General features: G+C 43.0%; 1 protein-coding gene across 2 annotated transcripts in view; it reads right to left on the minus strand.

Annotated features, from left to right (window-relative positions):
• Positions 1-21543, minus strand: part of LOC147023050 (uncharacterized) — a 102765-nt gene that overhangs the window by 55255 nt on the left and 25967 nt on the right. For both annotated transcript variants that reach the window (XM_085888054.1, XM_085888053.1), the window contains exons 5-9: positions 16588-16757; positions 9461-9561; positions 2467-2576; positions 648-837; positions 191-281 (exon numbers count right to left, since the gene is read on the minus strand). In XM_085888054.1, coding sequence (XP_085744180.1) covers positions 191-281; positions 648-837; positions 2467-2576; positions 9461-9561; positions 16588-16757 — 662 coding nt within the window. The remainder of the gene's footprint in view (positions 1-190; positions 282-647; positions 838-2466; positions 2577-9460; positions 9562-16587; positions 16758-21543) is intronic.

Raw genomic sequence — 21543 nt, forward strand, 5'->3', positions numbered from 1 at the left:
TTGCATCTTTCCTTGATTCTATCTCCTGTCCATCGATTCCTTTGGTTATTGCATACACTTTTCCCCACTGTCAGTGCATTTCCATCTACTTTCTGTCTCCTTGCTCTTTCACAAGCCTATACTTTGTGAACAAAAAACAAACAGTGCAACTCTTTAGAAGTGTGATAAGACATGTAAGACGAGTACTCACCATCACGAACTGGCCAACTCTCATCCTCAAATGACAACAAAAGTGACTCCATGAGTTTCAGCACATGAGGCTTAACGCTAGCTGTGTCCACCTACAGGTGAAGATTGCCTGATCAGCACAAGGCACAGGATTTTATACATACATCTTTTCCACTCAGGCAAGCTCATAAAGGAAGAGAGCTAGAGGGCCCTGCAACAAACTCCTTCAAAAATGTCAAAGATTATCATCAGAGGAGAATCCGATGTGTATGTCTGACTGACTCAATTTGTCACTCTGATTGTGCTCCAGTCTTCTTATACTTGTGTGCCAGGGCAATGTATAAAGCTTTTTTGTACTTCTGAAGATGTATTATGTTGTTATAGTAATTTGTTTTTATCTAATTGGTGGTTAATCACGAATGATGGATCATAACTCAAACATCAAAAGTGTAGTCGATAAATATATCGATGTGCCATACCTTGGTGGCAAGTTCAGCAATGCAAGTGCATGCGGCCTCACGCACTGCATGATTATTTGCCTCGGATGCTTCCAGGTAATAAGTCACAAAATGGTCAATATACCGAGATACAAGCAGGCGGCCACAGTCACCAACTACCATGCGCCATGTTGTCTGAGAATATAGGCGGACACCTTCAGCTAGGTAATACCTGACGGGGATAACGAGATGGTGTAAGAAACATAATGAATGTCACACACACATGCACACGCACATGCACACACACCATTTAATGAGAAGATATCGTTCAAGAACAATTGTACATTCGCTGCATACTAGCAGGGAGCCTTGTCTTGCTGGGAAAGATGATATGTGAAAGATTTCATTTTAATAGTTCCGGAACAAAATTCGGCAATTGTGGTGTTTGACTTTACCACTGATGTAGAAGGTGGCTAATCAGAAAATGTCAACTAATCAAGAAACCCAGGGGAATTGTGGATTTAACAACAGCAATAACAACATTAACATTAACACAATTTGATGAATTATGCTTTCATATGCCATTTACAGTTTGTTTCTATCTTGTGTACATCAAATGTTATAAAGGTTCAAAGTTGCACAAGGACTTTATGAACATACATATATGAAGGGTTGTAAAATAAGACATCAATGAGACGAGTGATAAATCATTCCTTTTCCAGAGAAGTATCATTATTCTGATCACGGGAATGACGATGGTGCCTCCCTCCCTCTCTCCCTCAGATTGTAAGGAAATGAAAGGAAAGGAAGAAAGAAAGATGGGGAGGAAAGACTGATATTAGCAAATAAGAGGATTGGGTTATGAAGTATTAATAGGTGTAATAAATAACGATCATGGGTCAGGATGGGGTGGTGCACTGAGATGGCAGTGCACTTGATGTAATGGTGCACTGCATGTTTGAAACCCTGGAAGGAAGAGTGGGAAAGAATGGCCTCTGGAAGGCAGTTCCATGGATGGGAGAAACAAGTAATAAAGAAGTTGAGGTGTGCAGTCAGCCTGGATTTTGGAAGTTTAACCAGGAGAGGGTTACTGGAAGAACGCATGCATCCTGGTGTTGCTGGGGAAGGTCAGAAGACAGAGCAGAGGGAGCAATAACGAAGACGAGGCGGTAGAAAATGAGACCACTGACCCCACTCCGATGTGAAAGCAACAGACCTTGTGCATTGGCCTGGTCACAAGAGATTCCATAGAATCTTGGAGACACGGATGTGATGCTGAGGCACCAACCCATAGGGGAGAGCAGTACTCAATTGAGCTACAGGCAAAGGCCTTGCAAATTGAGTAGCTCTGATTTTCCAAGGAAAGACTTGGATCGGCAGAGGAGACCCAGCCTTTGGCTGGCTTCGGAGGCTATCTTTGCTATGTGGATGGCCCAGGAAAGGTCATGGCTGAAAGTGAGCCTGAGAAGTCAAAGAGACGAATATCTTCCAGTGGCTGACCATTGAAATAGACAGGTTGATTAGTTTGATGTTCCTTCCAGAAAGACAGATAAGACTGAATTTTTCTCGTATTGAAGAACATGTTAAGACTACAACTGCTTCAGACATACAGTGCTTTACATTTGGATATCAATGCATTCTAGTCTACAATAAGTTACACATACGTCTTTCTTTTTGTTGGTTGAGAATGTGTGTAACTAAGACCGATTCAGCAGGGATCGGTAAAAAAAAAGTCATGCCACGCAATATTTCACATTCCGTCTGAACATCATAAGGAAAGGTCAAGAACATATCCTTGAGTCAACATATTACAGCCACAGGAAGGCATTAACCTTGAACACCACATTGCTCCAAACAGCACCTGTTGAGGCACATACGAGGCAGTAAGATGGGGTAGAACCGCTCCTTGTCCTCATCACTGGGCATACTCTGGAGGAAGTTTCGTGTGGCCATAGAAGCAGCGAGTCTGACCTGCAAACAACAAAGACAATCACAAACATTTAAACCTCAATTAGAAGTTGGCAATATAGAGACCACAACCACTGGAGGTGCAGACTCTAGCTGTGGGGTATTCTATGAGCTATATAACAAACAAAGGAGTGAGGTGTAATTCTTTGTTTTAAAGACCTCGTCAAATACCTATCGGTTTAACCCACAGATTCAGCATAGAAGATATAACTGCAAACAAGTGAATTATGGAGGTATTGATTTTTAATATACAGTTAATATGCTGGACCATAGAATTATAATGTAGATGACAGCACACTCACAAATATAAATGTATCCCATGGAAGGAAAATAAAATATCAGCACAAGGATTTTTTTTCTCCCATAAAGTCACTTTTGCAGCAACAACAAGAAAAAAAGAGCAATCGGAGATTGCAGACCCTCGCCTGAGTCTGCAATCTCTGATTGTTTTGTGTGGTGTATTTTGTGTGGTATTTGTGTACTGGTGTTACATCATTAAAAAGAGATAACTGGAACTGCCACTTTATAACTGCTGGCAGTGATGACTGGGTACCAAGACGTCCCACTTTGATGCAACCCTGCTTTGATCAGACACCTGACCCTGACGTTTAAAAAAAATTATTATTCATTATTCAATTGAATTTAGAACGGGATTAAAATAAATTCAATTCAAATCAAATGGAAAACCAAATAGGTATAGTCCTGCATTGGAGTACTCAGAAGGAACCCAAACAAGGTAAAAACAAAGATGAAGTCATCAGGAGGAACCTGGATAGGATTCGCATTTCACCTGCAACTCCTCCACCCTCAAATCCATCCAGGCACAGCCAAGTGAGCCTTCTTTATTCAACAAGAACAAAAAAAGAACAACAAAGAAAACATATCAAAAAATTAAATAACTGATTGCCAGACCATGTACCCGATCAGGTTGAAATTTAAAACTTGTATTCCCCATCACTACGAGATCATAAATGTGATACGAGATCATAAATGTGAAGTTTCACGTCGATTGATTAAGCAGTTCCAGAGAAAAAAAACATTATTTAATATTTTTCTTTAATCCAATATGGGTGCCAAACCATGTGACCTATCAATTATTCCTTTACAAACTTGTACACCCAAGACTTGGGAAAAATTTGTGCGACGTTTCCCCTCAATCTGTCCAGCCGTTCTGAAGAAGAAGATTTTTTTAATGGGTTTTAGGGTAAATCAAATCTGGCTTCCAAAACATATGACTGATGACGTCATATGTGTGAACGTTTTGTTCCTCATGGATAGGCGGTCATACTTGTAAAGTTTTGCCTCGATCTGTTCAGCCACTTCAGAGAAGACGATTTTTGAAGGTATTTTTTTTAACAATATAGCTGCCAAATCATGTGAGCAATGACGTCATCATTTTTTTCTGTGGACCATTTTATTCCAAGACGAATGAACCTAGTGTGGCGAAGTGGTTAAGGTGGTGGCTTGGGATTCTCGGGGTCCTGAGTTCGAGTCCCGCTGGCTGCTGAGTTAGCATCAGGGGGTTGACTCAGCCTGTCATCCTTCTGAAGGTCGGCGAAATGAGCACCAGTACACTGGTAATTATCCTTGCAGGGTCGAAGGCGACTAAAGGGTTGGCGGCAGGAAGGACATCTGGCCGTAAAAACATTGCCACAAGAAAGGGTTCCATGATTGAAGCCCGCAAAAAGCTTACCCCTGCTCAGGCATCAAGGCTTTCAAATGGTGTGATGATGATTTTATTCCTAGATGACCCTCAAAAATTTTCATACTGATCAGATGTAGCGTTCTACATATGCAATTACGTCATAACTAAGGCACCTATGGACGTCAAAAACAAAAATCACACATTCCCCATGAGGAGTTGTGTGCCAAGTTTCAATATTCCTTTGGTGGAGTTTCAGAGATAGAGAGGTCCAAAGTTTTTCTGGTTTTCCAACATGGCTGCCACACCATGTGACCTATGATATCATAATCATCAATAAAACATTCTCCATGAGTCGTCGCTCCTTTGGTGAAAATTTCGTCTCGATCCGACAAGTGGTTGCAGAGAAAAACACTAAAGTTATGTGTGAACAAACAAACGGACCTGAATGCAATACGCTCTCCTCCGGCGAGGGTAATAAAATGTTGCAATTATTGAAGGGCTTTTGAAGTGTTCTTTTTATTTTCTAGAGTTTAAAGCATGATCATTCATTTTTGAATGTGCACCGTCATAAACGAAAGTAAAAAAGTTGATCAAATGTTTACTTTCACGCCTTAAATTTCCACAAAATAATGCAGATTAATACTTGTGTCAACTGTGAGCAGCAAAGTGAATTACACGCTTTTTGTATAAGTAGCAACATGGAGACAAATTGGTGTGTATACATATTGTAATAGTAATTGAAAATCATTTTAGTACACACAGGATAAAAAATAAAAGAGAATATACAAATAATGTGAAGAGAAAAGAATGAAAAAAAAATTGAGAAAATGGCGTGGGGGTCTGGGGGACATAAAAAACCAAAGGGCACAGAAAACAACAAGAATGACCACATTGTGGGCACAACCTGTAACACAAAATAAATAAATATATATATATATATATATATATATATATATATATATATGTATACATATACATACATACATCCTCCTCTGTCCACTTAGCTCCCTCATTATTGCTGTTGAATGGCTCAGCTTACATTCTGTAATGTCTCAATAACTTTGTGCTGTGTCTGTCCCATGTTCCCATGTAAATGAATATGATTAAATAGTGCTGTGTCTGTCCAGTGTTCCCACATGAATGAATAAGATTAGATAGATACAGTACCATTCATAGCGATTCCGACCATTGGATTTACTTTATATCTGTTTCGTGTGTGTGTGTGTGTGTGTGTGTGTGTGTGTGTGTGTGTGTGTGTGTGTGTGTGTGTGTGTGTGTGTGTGTGTGTGTGTGTGTGTGTGTGTGTGTGTGTGTGTGTGTGTGTGTGTGCACGCGCGCGCGCGCGTGTGTGTGAGTGTCTTCTTCCTCTTCCTCTCCTCCACCCTCCACACTCTCTGTTGTAATAAACCTTTTGTTCACAAAAACCTGTAGGATGTCATTTGAAGTACGGGACTTCACCATTAAGCGCGAGTGAATTGGCTTTAAAAATCCGCTAACAGCCTGATTGGGAAACACACATTTAACACACTCAAGGTGAATGCACAATTAGGAAACATATTTAATGAGCTATTAAAACATTAATTCGACACCTCTAATCGATGTGACTCCACCACTGTTTTATCAGAATGAGCTGATTTGTTACACAGCAACAGATGTTTAACCCCAATATGGGGCCGTTCAAAAATTAAGTATCGCTATTTTTTTTTTCGGGAGGCACATACGTGCTTGATTAAACCTTACTAACAATATTTATTTGACATATGATTCGATTTTTTGGGGGGTCCCTCGCCGTGATTAACAATCGATCCAAACGCCAATCGAAATCTGACACAACAAACCCAGACAGTGTATAATCAGCAGAGGTCGATAAGCCTCATGTGTTCAGCCCATCAGAAAACCAAGATGGCGGCCATATCATTTTATCTGGGTGCCATGGTGGGTGGAGTCAAGAAACAGATGTGGGTGTGGTCTGGCAGCTGCCCGACCAATGGGTGCACATTTCAAAAATCGATCCCCACCAAGAACCACAACAACAACAACAATCAGGGACGCTTCTTCACAGTGGTTGTACTCCCAACATAAGTAGGGGACCAAATCTTCCCCATTTTTCCCTGCAGCCCAGATTCGTCAGGGCAGCGTGCTCCCGGTCAGATTGCCGATCGGTCCCCATGAACCAACCGTTTCCCTCTTGTCTCTGTCCTCTGTCCTGTTCACTCTCTCTAACTCTGTTGTGGCACTGACTTTGTGAAGGTGGAGGTGCACCATCCTGGATGTGGGGAATCTCTGGGTTGCTCTTGAAAAATCGATCGGCCGTCTCCATGCCGTAGGCTTGTTCAAAAGAACTGTCCAGGACTATACAACTACAACAACAACAACAACAGCAACAACAACAACAACACCACCCACAACCCGGAGCTCTTGTAGACCTGCCACATGTTGCAGGTAAAAATAGTGGATCAGAAAGATTGTGAAGGTAAGAGCAATGGGCATATCAGGGCAGATTAAAAGTCATGCGTCAATAAAGACATCCTCCAAATAAAGAAGTAAGGCAAACAAAAACAGAATGTCATTTTGCATTGATAATGCAAGCGATGAATAGCAACTCATTGGAACATTTGCTTGAATAAAATTACCTCGAGAGGACGCATTTTTAAATAGTATTTAAGAGCAATTGGAAGAATCATTCCTGTCCATTCTTTTCAAACTGAACATAGAGCCAAAAAAGAGAAACATACGAGAAGCACATTTAAAAAGTATTATTCGATTCTTGAGTGCTCTTTTTGTAAAAATTGGTTTGAAATGTTTGTCAGACAGAAAATCCCATATATTCAACCAAGACAACAGCAATTGGCAGGACAATGACCACCATTGGCTCACAAAAGGATGGAATTGGCCAGTGGAAGGTCTGCACCAATATTAGGGTGAGAGGTGATGGAATTACACCGACAAAGTGAAAAAAAAATTTTTGGCTGGGAATGACAGATATTTTGAATTTTCAACTCAACTTGCTAATGAATTGGGTCTGCTTTGTGCCCTTTGAGAGGGCTGACAGATGAAACAGTTGTGCAAATTAAGTTGAACCTGCATCTGTTACCATACCGCTAAACTCAGAGATGTTCGTTATGGCTAGCAGGATAGCCTGCCCGACCAATGGGTGCATATTTCAAAAATCAACCCCCCACCAAGAACAACAACAACAATCAGGGACGCTTCTTCACAGTGGTTGTACTCCCAACGTAAGTAGGGGACACACTCACCTTTAGCACACTCACGTAACGTAAGCACACCCAACGTAAACACACTCACCTTTCAGCTGTCGAGCCTGAGTTTGAATCTTGGTCCAGCTATAAACTATCAACCAAGATAGGTGTTGTCAAGATATCGATAAACAACGAAGGTGTCTCACAAGAAGGGTGATTCATCAATGTGTATCCCATCCATCATATGGAGTTAAACCAGGTGTCCCATCTGCCGGGATTAGTTGGTGGACGTTAAAGATCCCATGTTGTCCTTCACGAAGAGTGGGTGAGTTATTGGCAGCACCGTGAGTAAATTGCAAATTCCTGCCCGAACCTACAGAGGGAATTGCATCAGCAGCAGAGCTGCACTCGGCTAATTATGCTGCCCCACAGACGAAGAAAAAGAAGAGGAATAAACGTTCGTTTGAGCTGGGTGAACAGAGCAAATAAATTTTCTCAACTAAATGTTGAAAGAGGTACAATAACCGCTGTGGGGAACAAGGTGAGGAAACGTTTCTGGTATAAGCCAGTTAGTCAAAGCAAAAAATAACTGAAGATCCAGATAATGTGCAGGTGCTGCTGCTGCTACTACTATAACTACTACTGCAACAACAACAACAACAACAACATGCCCCCCCCCCCCAAGAACATGCCTTCAATCTCACAAGAACGTTATTACCACGTTCTTGTGAGATTGAAGATGGAACCTTTTTGGCCCAAGTCTTTCACGAACTTGCTGACCAGGCCTGACATTTGATCGAAGGTGACAGAACTTTGGAATTTCGGCAGGGCGCCAGTCAGAGAAATGTGCTAAAGCATTCAGGGAATTAAAATGTGTTTTGATAGGATAGACAAAGACGGAGCTTCGAAAGCGAAGGGAGTTATATTTTACATATTGATGCATGCCAGCCTGGAATCTGAGCCATGCTTTCAAATAAAACAGCATGGGATAGAGAAGATAGTTACTTTAGCAAGACCCATCCAGAGGAACTACTGCATGACTTGAAAGAGAGTCATGAGCATTAGTTATTGGTGAACCATTTCCATAGTTACCTTTATGAACAAAAATCTGAACTATACTTGGTATGCCTAGCTGCTGCAGTCAATGTGATTGAAAACACGGAGTACAAAAGACCACTGTGTGTGGAAAAAAAATAAACATGTACGATTTTGATCTATCCCATTGACTAGGGTGTGAACACGCTGATGAGGGCATTCTATCACGAAGACTGTACTGAACAGAACTGTCAGTTCTGTGAGCTGTAGGGAGAGAGAGGGGAAGAGTGTGACCAATATAATAACCCTTTCTGCATCAGTAAGGGTTTTGAAGGATATAAAATATTTGTGTAAATATTTGCTGAAGGATATAAAATGTCTCTGTTGAGAAACCACAGAGCATGGGTGAGCTGAAGGAGTTTTAAATCGCGGAAAGACAAGATCTGAAATTACGTCTCCTGATTTGATGGAACGAGATTATAATAGTTACACAGAAACCTGAGCCAGTGATTTCACCTGTAGTCATGCAAATATCAATGAAAAATGCAAATATCAAAATATTGATTGAAAGAAAAAAATTTTTAACTTAAAAATGTTTTTTTACAAATAATCGTGTCATATAATGCACAGGCAATAGTAATAGTCATTGCACTGTAATAATTAACCTAAATTAGTATCACCAGCTCCGATTAATTTTGGTATAAATTTATGACAAGGAACCATCTATAAATGTGCAAGATTTCATTGGGGTTCTGCATTTAAAATAACTTTTGTGAAGGTGAGTGTGCAGAGAACTCGGCAAAACCAGCAGCTTATCTCGAACAACGAAGTTTTCAGTTTCACGTCTGAGAACTCCTAATGCATTCATCCATAACCCAAGAACAGCAGATGCTATCATCCTACATGTGGTGAAGTTTTCAAGATTATTTCTGCAGACTTAGGAAAGATAAACAATCAAAATTGAATGTTGTGACTTCTGACTCATTTAGTCATAGCAGATCACAAACCTGACTCCAGTTGTCAGCAAGAGCTGAAGACAGGTGCTGTGAAAACTGTTCCCCATGCAGGAGGATCGCATTGCCCTCGTTCAGAAGCAGTGCACGTCCATCTACAATGTCAAAGACAACAAATGAACAACCTAAGTGCTTAAACAACTAAATTCATATTCATATATATATATATATATGTGTGTGTATATATATATATATATATATATATATATATATATATATATATATATATATATATATATATATATATATATATATATATGTGTGTGTATATATATATATATATATATATATATATATATATATATATATATATATATTCAGGATATATTTATCGCAGGGTGGCCGGGCCAGGTTAACCCCCTGACCAAAATTGTGGTGCCGGGCGGTGAACACCGACAGCAGGACAGCCGAGCGGTTCCTTATTAAAAGGAGGCGGACATGTTGACCAACAGAGATTTAACACGTGCTCGAAGGGTATGGCGGAGGGCAATGGCAGATGGCAGAGGAGCACGGAGAATGGAACGGATACACAGGAGGTTTGTCCACGAACCCACGACAATTACACGAATGCAGTTTCTTCAAAATAAACACATATAATGAACATACATAAATATTTACAAAGACAGTAATTCAACAGGTAAAAATAAAAATGGTATGAAATAAATAATTCCTCCAGTCAAAGCCTCACACACAGACGCAAATACGGACAACAAAGATACAAAATAAAAAAGAGAAACCCTCCTTTTCAAGTATACATGCATTCAGCTTGACCCAGAGCTGATCCTTGTCGAATTTGGAATGGGAAGTGCTTCCACCAGCCTGGGCACACGAGCGCAAAATGGTGCCTCTCTCATAGCAGGGCAGATGCACGCCAGCCAATCCGCGAGCGGCCCTCCACATGAAGGCTCAAAATGTTCCAGCCTTCCTCTCTCCAAAAGCACCACCCACCTTTCTCTTCCAGCCTTCCTCGTGCGTTCCTCACACTGACCCCGTGTGCGCTCTGCCGGTCTCTGGTCCGATCCAGATTGAAGCCTTCCACAATCCACAAGTGTAAAAGATTCGGCGGTGGCGGGATTCGCATCCTACTCATGACAGCCAAATGTTGAAGATTCGGCATCACTGAACAGCACCGCCATCTCCGGGGTTACAATGCCGGCCGGTTCGGCATAGGCCTCGGGTCACATGCCTCGGATCACGATACCAACGTACACCTGTGCCTTGCCAGTTGGGAAAATAGATCCCGGTTACAGATTGGGTTTGTCAGAGACCGAGCAGAGTCTGCCAGTCCGTAACCATTTTGGTTTTAAATACAAATCGAGCGAATTGTTCCTCAGCACGGCACGAATAAACTCAAAGCAGCAACTTTCATACGAAATAGCCAGATTTATTGGGGACACATCGGGGAACACAACACAAGCAAAGCATTCACGACAATGTTATAATTAATCTATAACCCGCTCTTAACTAGGGAGCTACGGATTATGGGTTTTGAAGGGAACCCAAGTGAGATAAACCTTAGACAACATGCAGACAACATGCAGACAAGACACAGAGTACTTGGTGATGCCTCATGGATGAGAAGGAAAGTGTCAAAGGCACGAATGTGGCTCGTGACAAGCCGATGTCAACGGATTCGAGCACCCAGCTCGAGCTTGCAGCCTGGCAAAATGGCGCTCGTACTCCTCCCGGCACTGCTTGCGCACCAGCGTCAGCACGTTCAGCCCCCGTAAGGTCGACGGCACAAGAGCGGAAGATCCACGGTGTGCTCCAGATGGCTTTTCACAAGGTCCAGCATACAAATCCAGGCCTGGCCTGCTCACCAGATTAGGCCAAATTGGGGTGTTGGGCTCTGCAGGCGGATCGACGGGATGGAAAAATGTGTCGAGCCGTGCCGGGAGCAAAGACAGTCAGAGGTTCCGTGGTTGGATTCAGGATGAACCTGGGGACGACCTGCACGCTGGGTCCATCGCCGAGGAGGAACAGCCGTCAAGTCACTCCTCATCCAGCAGATCGCAGACTCGACTCCAGCAGCCTCTCATCCAGCAGAAGGCAGACTCTCACAATCATTTCTCATCCAGCCGAAGGCAGACAGACCTCATCCAGTTCCTCTTGCCTTTTGGGGCAGCCTTTTCACGAAAGCCGATCGCAAAAACCTTCATGCAGTTTCTCTTACTGCCGATCGCCCGACTCACACAGCTGTCCCTTATACAGCAGATCGTGACTCTACACTCAGGCAGTTACTCTCTTGCCTTCCCGGCGCTCGCTCTCTGGACACTCCCCCGGGGACGCGTGATTAGTCCATCGCTCGAGATTGCAGCTGCCCTCCACCAATCGGTTGCCGACACGTCTCGCCGACTGACACTCTCAGAGCGCTGGGCGGGGCTAGTTCGGAGAGGGGAAGGAAAAATAAGCAATGCGCCTCCCGGTCCACCACCACTGTACGAACACTGGACAGCCGGCTACACCTCCCGACACACATGTAACGTCCAATTACCGAACAACCTGACTAAACATGCATTTAAGGGGGAATCTGGGCTAATCCTATATTTAATAACACACTAAGGGCCATTCCGCAACATTCCACCAGCATGGGCACACGTGCGCAAAATGGCGTCTCTCTCATAGCAGGGCAGACGCACGCCAGCCAATCCACGAGCGGCCCTCCACATGAAGGCTCAAAATGTTCCAGCCTTCCTCTCTGCAAAAGCACCACCCGCCTTTCTCTTCCAGCCTTCCTCGTGCGTTCCTCACACTGACCCCATGTGTGCGCTCTGCCGATCTCTGGTCCGATCCAGATCGAAGCCTTCCACAATCCACAAGTACGCAAGCCTGCCAGCCCTCGACCTCGATCACACCGATCTCTTTTCAGATCGGTAAGCTCCACCTCTCCTGTGTGCTTCTTTTTCTTCTCCACCTCCCAGGGTGTGGCCTACTCGCGCCAAACTCAGGAAGGCGGGACTTTCTACACGTTTGTTGTGGTTTCAGGATGTATTTCCCACCTTTATTGCCTGGCTTGAAATATAAAAACATAGGGAAAAATCACAATACTGGGGAACTTATTTTTACTCCCTTGGCTAATTCCCACCTTTTTTTTTTTAATGTTTTTAACACATCGTCATCCACAATTTCCAAGTGAAAAGCAAATTCCACAAATTTCAGAAAATTTAGTAATGAGCTAAGATCCTCATCCTCTTAATGATGACGTCATAAAAACGAATATGACGTCATTGTGATGTATCAGGTTTGCGATAAATTATCTGTGCTAATGCCCGGCTTGATTCCCGCAAACAAAATTCAAACAGCTTGCCTAGTTTCGGAGATAATGGTATAGGCGATTTCCATTAGCGGTGATATTATGACGTCAACTTTTTTTCTAGGAAGAATTTCCAAAATCGGAGATGGTTACTGCCTGCGCGTTGGGTTTCTGCATGTACATGGCAAGTTTCACGAAGATCCGATGAAAACTCTGGGTTGTAAAACAAAAAATGTCAAAAAATAGGAATGACGTCATAAAAATTGATATGTCATAATGATGTATCATATGTGTGGTAATTCATCTCTGCTAATGCCCTGTTCGATTCCCGCAAACAGAATTCAAAAAGCTTGCTTAGTTTAGGAGATAATTTTTTAGGCAATTTCCATTAGCGGAGATATTTTGACGTCATAACATTTTTTGGGGGAGGAATTTTCATAATCGGAGATGGTTACTGTCTGAGCAGGGTGTTTTACATGTACAGTATATGCAAAGTTTCAGGAAGTTTCGATGAAAACTGTCGGCTGTGAAACAAAAAAGTCCACAAGAAGAAGATGAAGAACAACAACGTGAGTAAGACTTAGAGATCCTCCACGAGGATCTAAAAATACAAAACTTGGTTATTTTAATTAATTAGTTACAAACTAATTAAAGGGAAAAAATGTATTGGTTGGATAAGTATCCACCTCCCTGAGTTAATACTTGGTGATAGCATCATTGACAGCAATTACAGCCATGAGTCTGTTGGGGATAGGTCTCTCACAACTTTGCACACCTTGATTGGGCAATATTTGCCCATTCTTCTGTACAAAACTGTTCAAGCTCAGTCAAGGTGCATGAGGAGCATTGATGAACAGCAATCTTTAAATCATGCCACAGATTTTCAATTGGATTTAGGTCAGGGCTCTGACTGGGCCACTCAAGGACATTTATCTTTTTGTTGCTTAACCACTCCAATGCAGCTCTTGTTGTGTGCTTCGGGTCGTTGTCATGCTCAAAGGTGAACTTCCATCCAAATTTCAGCTTTCTGACAGATGGCAGCAGATTTTCCTATGTATGCAAGACATTTCAGCTTTTAGTTTTTGATTAATTTGTAAACGATTCTGAAAACATGTTTTCACTTTGTCATTATGGGGTATTTTGTGTAGATCAGTGACAAAAAATTTGAATTTAATCCATTTAAAATTTGGGCTGTAACAAAACAAAATGTGAAAAAGTCAAGGGGTGTGAATACTTTCTGATGTTGCAGGTTTTTATGTAGCTCTTTGTGTGGAAGCATCACACCATCCAACCCCCTCTTGAGCATGAGGTAATGCTCCATGACCAGATCGGTATCTTGCAGCCTGTCGGCATTGCCCACATGTCCCGCAGCAGCTCACCCAGGAACTTGACCATGAGGCTAGACCTTGACAACTCTTCCTCCTCATCACTGTCCACCTCCTAATCCTCCTCGGAAATCTTGGTAATGGCATCCAACTCCTCCTCGGTGAGCTCCTCGGAATGTGAGGCGATAAGATCATCCAACTCCTCAGGCTCCACATCGTCAAAGCCTTCCCCTCCCACCTGCCGTGCCAACACAGCAATTTCATGCCTCTCCTCCATGTTGTCAGGAAAGCCCATAAAGTTCTTCACTGGCTGTGGCTGCAGCTTTTGCCAGCAAGTGTTGATGGTGGAGGCTTTCACCTCGTCCAGCAACACTGATGGTGCCAATGCAGTGGGCTACGTTGAACTCTTTGCAACACTGCCCCACGGCGAGCTTTGGGTCAGAGTCCATCACATCTAAAATGTGGCGAAAGGTGCGGCAGGTATAGTAAGTTTTGAAAGTGGAGATTATCACTTGGTGAGTGGCTGGATCTGGGAGGTGGTGTTCGGTGGCAGGAAGATGAGCTTGACATTCAGGTGAACCACCTTGAGGTACCAGGGGTGGCCAGGAGTGTTATCAATAAGCAGGAGAACCTTGAATGCAAAGTTTTTTTTCTGCCAGGTACTTCTCCACCTGAGGGACAAAACAGTTATCGAGCCAGTCAATGAAAATTGCTGTCATTACCCATGCCTTCCTGTTGGCCCTCCAGAACACGGGCAGTGTGTGTTTGTTCTTGCCCTTGAGAGCACACAGGTTCAGGGAACAGTACAGCATCATGGGCTTCATCATGCAGTCCCCTTTTGTGTTTGTGCAGAGAAGAAATACCTGGTCGTTTGTGGTTTTGATCCCCGATGCAGTCCCCTTCGAGATAAAAGTTCGCATTGGCATATTTTTCCAACACAGGCTGGTCTTGTCAGCGTTGAACACCTGCTCTGGCAGGTACCCCTTCTCCTTGATGAGTTGCGCGAGTTGAGCAGGTAACATTTTGGCCGCCTCCTGGTCTGCGAGGCACACTTGCCTGATAGTTTGATGTTGCAGGGACCGTACCGCTTCTTGAAGCGGTCAAACCATCCCCTGCTCACTCGGAATGGACTGGGGCCACTCGTACCCGCATCGCTCAGCACACTCATAGCTGCAATTGCATCAATCGTGTTAGCACCACCCGCACAAGCCAGAAAAACATACATACGTATCACCTTTGCGCGAATAAGAAATCCACTTAAAGGCATGTTCTTCTGCGAGTTGTCCTCCATCCATACATTGAGAGCCTTCTCCATCCTTTCTAAGTGGACATCCCGGACCTGGGTGACCACTTTGGTACTCGGTACAGTGCTCGCCGCAACACTCTCTCGGATCACCTTCTCCCTCTTCTGTATGTAGGGAATGGTGGATTCATTTACTCCATACAGTCTTCTGACAAAGGCCACACACTCTCCTCTCGAAAGCCAGTCCAGCAGCTCCACTTTGTCACTCAGGCTTATCACTTTCTTCTGCCTCTTGGCAGTTGACGCATCTCCGGCACTGGTCTTGCACTTAAGAGCCATGTTTAATCAACGAGCAGAACGAGAGGCAAAACACAGGTCAAGGCAGCGGGACGAGAAGACCGATTGAGACCTAGGACATGCTGCACGTAATATAAGTAGTCATGTGGGAATTGTGGGTTGATGCAGGAAGGGTGAGTAGTCTGCCCATTGTTTGTGGAGGATGTTGGTGGGTGATGACGTTTTACACAGCTGTTGGGAGATGCGGTGAAGCGTTTTAATTGTGTGCCTCATGGGGGATGACGTCTTACGCAGCAGCAGGTAAATACGGTGGAGCATCTCATAGCACGAATAGTGGAACATGCCACATAGCTCGGTTTATAGTGCAAATGGTGGGACATGCCATGCAGCTATGTTTAGAGTGTGAATGGTGGGACAGGACACGCAGCTCGCTTATAGCGTGGCTAAAAAAAAAATGTTTGCACCCGCGAAAAACTGTGAAACCACGAAGCACATGGCTACGAAAGTAGAAGCAGGTCATGCATACAGCGAGTGGAAGATAGGTTTTTTTGCATATATACACAGCTGCTCTATGTGTGGCTGGTGGAAGATATGTTTTAGACCTGTGTTATGCGTGCAGCTCATAGAAGATATTATTTTTGCACCTGCCAAAACCATGAATACGGATCAGACAGTGAATGATTATATATTTTTCTCTTTGCATTCTGATATTGAAAGGTACATAAAAAAACCCACCATTGTCTATGATTAATTATAGACCAATTGTGCAGACACTTGAATAAGATCCTATAAATAGCATCCTAGAGGCTGTGGGTTCAAAATGTAAAGCAGGACGAAGGATTTTTATTTTGACAACATAAATCTCAAGCAATTATTTTCTAAAAGGTACCATGTTACTTTTGGAATGTGACACAAAAGCCCAAGTGGCTCATTAAGAGCCAGTAGGGAGGTGTTGACCTTCACATTTGCAAGGCTAAGGAAAAAAATTAATGTTTCAAACTACCTTCCCCATGGATGCAGCCACAAGAAACGAGAGAGCTGCAGACGTAGCAGCCAGTTTCCCGGACAAAGCGATTTGTATGCCCCAGTACAGCAAAAAGTAGATCGAGCAAGTCTTGCGTAATCATCGGGTTGAATTTCACCCCAAGGCCAACAATCATGCACTGAAGACACCTGGAGGGAAAAAATAAATTGACACGTACAAACAGTACTTTGACACAATCATTTTGATAAAACCTTCAGCAATTAAGTATTTCCTGAGGTATTTAAACAAAGCAATAAAGAAAATTGTTTTAAAAAATAAAATAAAATAAAATTTGAACAGCTCACAAATCTGTGAAAAACATTAAAACTATGCAAGTTTTGCTATTTCTGCATTTATTTTCCAAAAGTAATAGAATATTTGAAAAAGTACTCTTCAAGGGATCACAATTCAAACTATAGCATTATTGTCTCAACTTCTTGGATTTTAGGTTTAGCGTTTTGTTTTGCACAAGCCCTTCAAATCGGTCTCCCGAGAAACAATGCAGGAACATAAACGTTTTAAAAAAAAAATTATTGATGGCCATTTTGTACATTTCTTGAGTAATAAGGTACTGGCTACTTGTGCAGAATGATATCCTCAAGTTCCAGAAACATGCATGGCTGATTTTGGGACAACTATTTATCAAATAGCCCCACAGAAAGTAATCTGGGATGGTTCAATCAGGATCACACGTGGGCCATGAAATGTCACCAATCTGAAATGATGTGAAACCTGAAGTGGTGTTGCAGAAAATTAAACAAACTGGTTGTGGTCTCCACTTTAACTTTTCTTAGTCTTCCTTCATCCATATTTTCAAAAAACTCCAATGCCTGCTCAATTAGTTTAACTCATCTGAATGATGAACATAAAGGGTCCCCCTTCATCTTGAACAAGAGCACAATAGTTCTAATTCCCAATATTCAGGATCACTCCTACCCAGACCATTCCTCCTTCAAACATTTATAATCTTCTCTGTATTGACGATCGAAAGTGTTTCCCAGTTTTTGTAAGCTTCTTTCTTCTGTTTGAGCACTTTTTGCACTCCAATATTCCACCTTTGCCTGGTGTTGGCTTAATGGTTAGGGTGATGGGCTTGGGATCCTAGGATCCCGAGTTCAAATCCGCTCGGCTGTTGAATTAATACCAGGTTGGGTTGACTCTGCCTGTCGTCCGCCCGAGGTCGGCAAAATGAGTGCCAGCAGGCTGGTATCCTGTGTTGGAGTGGCGAACCGTCCAGGATTGTGCCCAATAGCCAAGGAGACTGCTTAGGCAGCACCAACGCTCTGCACAGAGTATGGTCCTAATGGATGGATGGATGGATGGAATATTCCACCACCATGTTTCTCTTATTATTATTTTTTTTTATCTACCAGTGGTTATTCTACAAATATTGCTGGCGACCTTCATCCAATCATTTTTCATCAGTCCACATCCCATTTACACCTATAAGCACAAACATAATCTCGTTTTTCAAATTATTTTGAAGTTTCTCTCTTGTTTACACATCTTTAAGCTTCCATACTTTTACATGGACATTTCGCTTGAAGTCCTAACTTTTCTTCTTTTTTGGTATACCTTGTCGAGGCTTGTATGAGAGCTAATACACAATGCACAGCGAGGGGGGCATAAGACAAGAGGGGCAGGAGTGGGAAGGACAAAACAGTGGGGAACAGAGACATTAGGAGATCTGTGGGAGGGAGAGGGATGGGGTGGGGAACATGGGTATACAAGATGGACATTACAGGGACTTTCAGGAAGGAAAGCAGGGAATTTGAAGGTGAGTTTGGGATGGATTAACGGGGGTAGAAAAGACCGAGGATTTGGATGGGGGGGGGTGATAAGAGGTGGTGGTGGTGAACAGCTGTTTTGAAGGCCTGGAGGGAAGAATGGGATTGAATAGAGTGGGGGAGTCTATTCCAAAGGCGGGAAACAAGAGGAATGAAAGAGTGAAGGTGAGCAGTGATTCGTGATTTTGGTAGTTTTACCAGAAGGGGATTGTTGGCGGACCTTGAGTGCCCTGCGGAAATGTGGTGGGGACAAATCGCAGAGAGAGCAGGGGGGGGGAGATGGTAGAAGACAGAAAGATGGTAGAAGATGGAGATGGTAGAAGACAGAAAGACCACCTGCCTGCGGTGAGAGAGTGAGAGGCCCAAAGACAGCCTCATCGCGGGAGATGCCAATTATCCGAAATGCCTTGGTTTCCACAGCGTGAAGCCGAGAAAGGTGGGAGACAGGAGCACCAGCCCAGAGGGGAGAGCAGTACTCAATCAGGCTGCGGATGAAAGCTTTGTACGTGGTCAAGAGCTCAGGTGGGCAGAGGAAGGACTTTACACGACGGAGGATTCCCAGTTGGCGACTGGCTTTGGAGGCGAGGTTGGAAATGTGGCTTTCCCAGGAAAGATCATGGCAGATAGTGAGACCCAGAAGCTTGAAAGAAAGGACTTCTTCCAGAGGATTGTTGAGAAAGTAAATGGGGGGGGGGGTTCCAAATGGTCCTTTCGGAGAGACATCGTGAGAGTGTGAGATTTGTCCGGGTTGAAAGACATGTTCCACGTGTTGGACCAGTTTGTGATTTTACCCCGATCTACAGTGAGCGAAGAAGCTGCTGCTTGCCAGTCTGAGGGATGACAGATGGTACAGAAAGAGGGTGGAGTCATCAACAAAGAGATAATGAGGATTTTCCAGAGTCAGAGAGATCATTGATGAAAACCAGAAAAAGAACAGGGCCCAGGACGGTCTTGAGGAACTCCAGCCTGGACAGGAAGAGGGGATGAAAGAACTCCATTTAGGGCCACACGTTGGCTGCGACAGGAGAGGAAGTCTGCGAGCCATGAGTGGAGATGGCCTTGGATACCATAGGAAGAGAGTTTGGTGAGCAGGGCAGGGTGCCAGACTGTGTCAAAAGCACGCAATATGTCTAGGGATACGGCTCTGATTTCATGTCCGGAATTGAGGACCTCCCTCCATTATTGGGAGAGCAGAAGCAGCATATCCAGGGTAGAGTGACCGGGTCTGAAACCAAAATGATGATCGGAAATCAGGCCTTTCCATTTGCAATTAAAAAAATTTCCAACTAGCAAATGATGTCATGTCAAACATTCTTCACCAGCTATTACTTTCCGATTGCTTACCTGCTTTTAAAACTCCTTCACACTAATTGATAATCAATCTGGCTCTTTACAATCCTGTTTGTAAATGTCACGAGTTGTTTTATTTTGTTGAACTCTGTATCGAGGACACAAATATCCATCGCTTCCACCATTTCTATTATCACTTCTCCCGCCCCATTCTTTTCACCATATCCGAATCCACCATGGACATCGTTATATGCATTTGGTTTCTCGATGCATATCCGTTGAAACCTCCAGCGATAAGCACTGCTTCTTTGCAACTTATTAGTTGAACCAAATCTTCTACTTCATCCCAAAATAATTTACATTCTTCTTTACCTAAACTTACTTGGGGTTCATACACACTTACAATATTCAAAATTTCTTCTCCCACAATAATTTTCAGCATCATTATTCTGCTACTGAATCACTTTTCAGATAAATCTTTCTGGGACAAGAACACTAATGTCCTTTTTATCACCACACCAGAAAAAACAAGGACAAATGTGTCCAAGAGCAGCGTCATTCCACCAGTCAATAAAGGTTTTGTCTTCATCAGAAGAAGAAGAACAAGAAGAAGAAGAAGAACAACGCAGAGCTCTCTTAGAGCCAGCATTCGCAACACGAGACGTGGCTAAAAAATTGTATTTTTTCTTTATTAAAGCAAATAAGCATTGCAGATTTGCCCTTTTTCATCTCAGTTCTTGAATACGACAAATATCAAATTCTTCTTCTATGCAGAATTTCAATGACTTCTCTACTCCTTTCTGTCATCGTACAATATTGATGGTTCCTACACGTAATCATTCATATTTTCACTTTAAACTCTAACTAACCAGGATCAATGAGTAATTTCTGACTTAGCTGTTCATCATCACAGGTGCAGTCATTTTTCTGTACAGCTCATTTACCCTGGATACTGTTCTTTTTCTTGTAGGCATCTGCAGAATAATACCTTGAAGGCAGATAGGAGGTCCACCGTCTCACTCGTGAGTGAAACTGCTGCTTCTTTAGCCCTCTGTGACTCCAGCAAACACCTTCTTGGACAGTTCAGGGTTCTGGCCAGAATCATCACCTCATTCCATGCAGGCACATGGCTGGCCATTATGACATATTAAGTAATAGCCAATCTTTCTGAGCAATTACATACAGTTCACACCTTTTGGTGTTCCGATTCATCGGTTCTGAAAGGTCCCCCCCCACCCCCTCCCAATGTTCCTCGATTTGACCATCCATGGTTTTCTAATTGTTCCTCGATTCGATGGACCAAGGTTTGTCCCATTTCACACCTCAACCCCACTACACTTATACCCTGGAACATAAGGTAGCAGATAGACAACTTTGTATCTATCAATGATTTTGTTTCAAAAATCCCTTCCTGAGATGTGAGCACACCCTGGTCCTTGTGCTGGGAAGGAAGGCCTTTGGTTAACCATTGGCCTCCAGGGTCTGCCTTATATGTGCCTCTTCAGCTTGTAGGGCATGATGTGAAGAGAGACATGGAATGATGCCCCTGGCTGTAGAGGGATAGGATGCACCCTTTTTTAGGAGTTAACGCCACAGCGTGCTCACGTTCCATTGGCTGATTGGAGGCAAAGTCAAATACTGGTGTGTATGTTGTTTTTCTGTAAAGTGAGATACATCGTGTTCTGTTGGGGCTGCTTGTCACCATAATGTCACAAAAAAAAGCAACAAACCAAACAGCTCCTCCTTGTGAGTAAATTTTAGTCAAATATGGAATTCATTGGGTCTTGAATTGTGTTAAGGTTGTTGTTCTGACAAAATCACAAACTCTCATTCACATGCAAGAACATCATGGTAACAA

This window comes from Eptatretus burgeri, chromosome 7 (assembly GCF_056783735.1).
Source record: "Eptatretus burgeri isolate ZD-2024b chromosome 7, Ebu_testis_v1, whole genome shotgun sequence".
Classification (NCBI taxonomy): Eukaryota; Metazoa; Chordata; class Myxini; order Myxiniformes; family Myxinidae; genus Eptatretus; species Eptatretus burgeri.